The sequence below is a fragment of the Protobothrops mucrosquamatus genome, unplaced genomic scaffold (genome assembly GCF_001527695.2).
Source record: "Protobothrops mucrosquamatus isolate PMUCROS unplaced genomic scaffold, P.Mucros_1.0 scaffold115, whole genome shotgun sequence".
In the NCBI taxonomy this organism is placed as follows: Eukaryota; Metazoa; Chordata; class Lepidosauria; order Squamata; family Viperidae; genus Protobothrops; species Protobothrops mucrosquamatus.
The window spans coordinates 1534997-1539952 of record NW_015386487.1 but is presented as its reverse complement, the minus strand read 5'-3'; the positions used below and the strand labels follow the sequence as shown (position 1 = coordinate 1539952).

The 4956-nt window shown below is 52.5% G+C and overlaps 1 protein-coding gene across 2 annotated transcripts; it reads right to left on the bottom strand.

The window, feature by feature from the left end:
- Positions 1 to 447: 447 nt before the first annotated feature.
- Positions 448 to 4904, bottom strand: MPZL3 (myelin protein zero like 3). Of its 2 annotated transcripts, XM_015812938.1 has the most exons (6): positions 4827 to 4904; positions 4409 to 4575; positions 4017 to 4227; positions 3559 to 3724; positions 3258 to 3312; positions 1047 to 1182 (listed from the first exon to the last, which is right to left on the bottom strand). In XM_015812938.1, exons 1-6 carry the CDS (start codon positions 4882 to 4884, stop codon positions 1156 to 1158), a joined length of 684 nt encoding a protein of 227 aa, XP_015668424.1. In that variant the 5' UTR covers positions 4885 to 4904; the 3' UTR covers positions 1047 to 1155. The 2 variants fall into 2 exon arrangements, with proteins under 2 accessions (XP_015668423.1, XP_015668424.1); XM_015812937.1 differs by lacking the exon at positions 3258 to 3312 and having other exon boundaries at positions 448 to 1182.
- Between the last annotated feature and the right edge of the window lie 52 nt (positions 4905 to 4956).

Sequence of the window (4956 nt, the reverse complement as noted above, 5' to 3'; positions counted from 1 at the left end):
TGGTCATCGTCATCGTCATCAGCAGCAGCACTTAAAAGCCTGGGGGATTCAGAAGTGATTCTAACAAGGCCAGGTACCATTGGCCCTGCCCCCTGAGCCAGAGAGATGCCCTAGCTGGCCCCTCCCTTAATGGAGAGGAGAAGAACAGTCAGGGCTCCTGGACAGCAAAATACCACTTCTCTCGGTGGTACACGGGGAAGATTGTTGCTTTCCTTCATTATCTGCAAGGATTTGTGGCATTTGGCTGGCAGCAGGATCCTGGTCCTTCATCCTTCTGGGCTGAAAGATTATTCAATCTTCAGCAGTACCCACAGCAGTCCACTTAGACACTATCCAAAACCAAATGCAGGGAAGGCAGGCATATATTTTCCCCAATTCCTCCCCTACTCCCCCCCCCCCAATTAATGGTAGACCAGTTCTGGTCAAACCAAAAAGACAAAGAATAGATGGAGTTGGCACAAGGCATTTATTGGTTGCAGAAGAAAGGGTTTTCTGCAAAGGAAAGCTGACCAAGAAAGAAAAGAAAGGGAGGGGGGATCTGCAGGTGAAGACCCTAAGGCCAGCATTCCCAACTATGAGAATTGGGGACAGTTTGAACATTGACCTTCAGCTGGTTCATGCGCACTTCCACATTAAGGCCACAATACTCAGCTTAACAAGACCAGCTGGAGACAGAAGAGGCTTGGCCCTCTTTCCACAGGAGGCTCAGTTCCAGAAAGATACAGAGGGGCCTTGCAGCCACTGTAGATATGTGCTTGTATCCAGCAATGGCCACACTGAAGTGGCCAACATTTACTGAAGAGCTCTATCCTGTGTCTCTACATTAGCCTCCATCCTCTTCACCTTCTCTTCTGGTTGTGAGCTCAAACTACATGGGTGGTTTCTCAGGACAGAAAGATCCTAGAGAGGAACTGGGGCTGTACTCACATTTCACGAGCCAGAAGCTCAGGAAGCAGAAGCAGAAGCCCAAGAGCCTGGCTGCCACTGCCCCCTCTTCAAAGCCTATTCACAGGGCAAGAGAAAGCCAAGAAAAGAGAAAATATCAAATCAGGATCATTCCTAGAATGGAATGAAATCTGGCCATTCATTGGAGACTTCCTGAGCTGGATCTCGGTGATGGCGCTGCAAAAGGGACTCCTGCTCCCTCTGCCAGTGTCAGTACGGTTCCTCCTCATCGGTGTCCTGAACCGGAGGCAAGGAATAGCAGTCAAGAAGGGAGCCGAGATGACCCAGGTGCCCTTCGCTCAGCTCAGTGCTGCTGGCTCAGGCCCAAGAGGTTGTCTTGGGGATGAAGATCCCAGCAAGAAAACCACCCCTCTCCCCCAAATAATGTGAGCAACCTGCAGGTCTCCCCTACCAGCATTCAGTTCACACAGGCACAACAAACCCAAGCAATGGCAGGTGGGCTCACCCCTCTTGCCAGCAATCGGCATGATGCCCAAGATTTGATGGGCAAGAAATGCCGCTCGAACTAAGACCCATTAAGAGTTCAGCCCTGTTTTACATCACTGGAAGTGGCAGCTGTGACTCTTCCTGACACTGGCAAATCTCAGAGTGAAGCTTCGCATAAGGAAGTCGTCTTTTGTTGTTCTGAATCTGAGGGATGCCTCTCACTGATTACAGGTAGTCCTCTACTCATAACAGTTCATTTAGTGACCATTCAAAGTTACAATGGCACTGAAAAAAGCGACTTATGATCATTTTTCTCACTTATGATCATTGCAACCTGCCCCTGGTCATACGATCAAAATTCGGATGCTTGGCAACCAGTTCCTATTTAGGACGGTCGAGGCGTCCTGGGTCATTGATCCCCTTTTGCAACTTTCTGACCAACAAAGTCAATGGGGAAGCCGGGTTCAATTAACAACCATGTCACTAGCTTAACTGCAGTGATTCACTTGAACAGCTGTGGCAAGGAAGGTCGTAAAATGGGGCAAAATTCAATTAACAAATGTCTTGCTTAGCAACAGAATTTTTGGGCTCAACTGTGGTCGTGAGTCAAGGACTCTCTATAAATCTACCCCATCAGGTCTGGCAGGTCCCATCTGGAAGGAGAGCCTTCTCTGCTGTGGCCCCCGCCCCATGCAGCACCCTCCCCCTCCCCAGCTGTGGCTAGCTCTGGGGGGGGGAGGCTCCCCCACAGGGGATCTGGCCTATTGGCAGCATCACATTCTGATGCATTCCCTCATGATCTCACTCTTATTTACATTTAAGTGGGTTTTATGAAATATTTCAACTGTTGGTTTTATAGTACGTGAACTAGAGTTAACTTGTGTGATAAAGGCAGCTATATGCATTTGATTGATTAATAAACGATAAAAAAAATCTTCTATGCTCATAGATAGTCTTCACTTAATCCCCTAACTGGCAACTCTGCAACTAAACAAACACATGGCTAAATAGATTGCTTTCTGGCAAGACTAGTAGGTTTCCCATTTTCTGCTTTGTTTGCCCCCTTTGGAATGCTCTTTTACCAATGGAAACCAGTGCAAGGGTACTGGCGGCCCAGGGCTGGGAGCCACAGGTGTGGTGCATAGTTTAGGGCATTCTTTTGATATTTCTTCCCCTCCGCTCAGTGGAGGGAAGAGGAGGGAAAAAAACAAGCAATTTCTGTAAGGAATCTCTTCTTCTCTGACCCCTTCCCTCTGCCAATTGGATTTCATTGCTTTCAATGTGTAGAAGAGCAAATAGCTTACTCTCTTGTAATCCCATCCTCTCCAAACCACAAGGAAGAGGGAGGGGGAAACCACAGTTCACACACAGGTTGTGTACGGAACACAATGGAAGTCACATGACAGGGATTCTGTGAAGGTCATTGATGATTATAAATTGAGTGTAAAGTTATTTTTTCTGCACCATCACAACTTCGAACAGTTGCTGAATGAGCAGTTGGTAAACAAGGATTATGTATGATCCGAAGTTACAATATCTGCTGGGAGACGAACTTTTCTCTGTTGACATTTTCTACACTGCCAATAAATTCACTATCTCCAGCAGGTCTCCCAACTACAGAGCCTTGTTGCATCTCCTATAACCTCCTACTTATTCTGTTTGAGACACCTTTTTGAGCTCAGCAATCCTCCAGGGCATTCTGAGGGCAGTCTAACCACTCGGCAATGAGCAGCCATCAGTGTCTGCTGATGCAAGCAGGGATAAGGCTGAACTTCTGCTGCCTTCCCAGTGAGATAATGCAGGAATTAGTGTCTCCATAACATATAAATGCAAAAGATTTCTCTCTTAATAGCCTTCTGGCTTACCAGGCACTGCAAACAACAGCTAACCAGCCGCTCTCTACAGCCACTTTGCTCAGGTCTATGGAAAAAGGGCAGAGAAGAAACTAGCCCAATAACCAGCCCAATCATTTGCCCCTCTGCTCCCACCACCTTTGAGTATCAGCCTCTCCTTCCTAGCTGCCACTTGCCCTGGGGGGTAGCAGAGGGAAGGCCATTTTTAACTCTCTTTAAGAGGCACTGGGGGCCATCCCAGCCCCTCTTCTAAACCTCCTCCTCCTCTGCCAATCCTCCCTTCCTACCCCTCCCCCTTCCCCGTCATTCTTACTCTTCAGAGACTTCAATGGAAGACTTCTTGTAACCAGGCTGTCTCCTAGCTTTCATCAGCCCAGATTTCTGATTCATCCGGACCAGCAGCAGAATCACCACAATGCCAGAGGGAAGAAAGACCAGGATGGAAAACAGTCCCGATGAGGTCAGCTGGAAGGAGGCACCTTTGGAAACAGAGCAGGATGGGGCAGGCGGAGCAAAACTCCCTTCAGCCATCTACATGAGTCTACAAGGGTCCCCCAGGTCCACCCCCAGCACAAATGCCAATGTTAGGGATTAGCACAGTCTCCTCTGCTACCCAAGGCACTCCAGAATGGAAGACACTGGGCAGGGCAGACAGAAGGACCACCACTTCGAGCCAAGAGGAGCAGGATTCCAGGAAGCAGCTGGCAGTGGCAACCCAGGGCCTGCAGGACAGTCCCCCTCCTGTCCTGGGCACTGGAGTCTCTGCCTTACCTCTCTGAGTGACTGTGAGCAGGGTTTGGGGAATGTTGTGCTGCACATCAGGGGGGTTCTTCACAGAACAGGTGAATGTCCCGTTATCCTCCAGGGTTGGGTTCCAAATCATAATTGAGGCATCCTGCTTGGCCACATCACCAGCCCAAGAAACTCTATCCCGGAAGCTGCCTCTCTTGGCTGGGTAGGCACTGGACTGGTAGTGGAAGACCTGGGGGAGGAGAGGAGAGGGGAGGGGAGGGTGAACCATCCCAGACCAGAAGACCCAACAGCAGCCAGCTCCCCCAGAGAGACGGGGCCACCAGGCTATAGGCCTCCTTTCATCTGCCCTCGCGGCACGGCACCACTTCAGGGCCATCAGAGCACCGGAAGCGGGGACCTCCGCAGCTCACCGGCTCCAAGTTGCCCCCTGCAAGAGGCCGATAGGTCCAGTCGACGGTGAGCTTCTCTGTGACCGGAGCGGAGGATTTGAACCAGCACTTCAGGGTCACCGGCTCGCCCACAAACGCGCGAACTTGGGCAGCGGCCTGGATCTCCAGCAGGTGGACTCTGGCAGCCGCTGCAAGCACAGCCGCAGCGCAGCTCAGTCGCCCGGTCGCAGCGGCCCACGGCCCGGCGGGAGGAGGGCGCTTTCCGCCCCCCTTCCGCCTCCTGTCTGGCACGGGAGCCCGTCGGGCGGGAAAGCAGACCGCCGCGGCGACGCTTGTGGGGCCCGTCCCGGGAGCGCCCGACGCCTCCTTCCCGGGCCCGCCGCCCTCCTGGCCTCCGCCCCCGCCCCGCCGACCCCCACCGCGCGGCAGCCCCGCTCACCCAAGAGGAGCAGAGGCAGCGCGGCCGCTCCGACGGGCTTCCTCCGCGCCAGCCCCATCTTTCCGGGACCGGTCGCACCTGCCCGTCCGGCGGGCCGGCCGGCGAAGCCGGAAGAGGCGGGCCCTGCTCC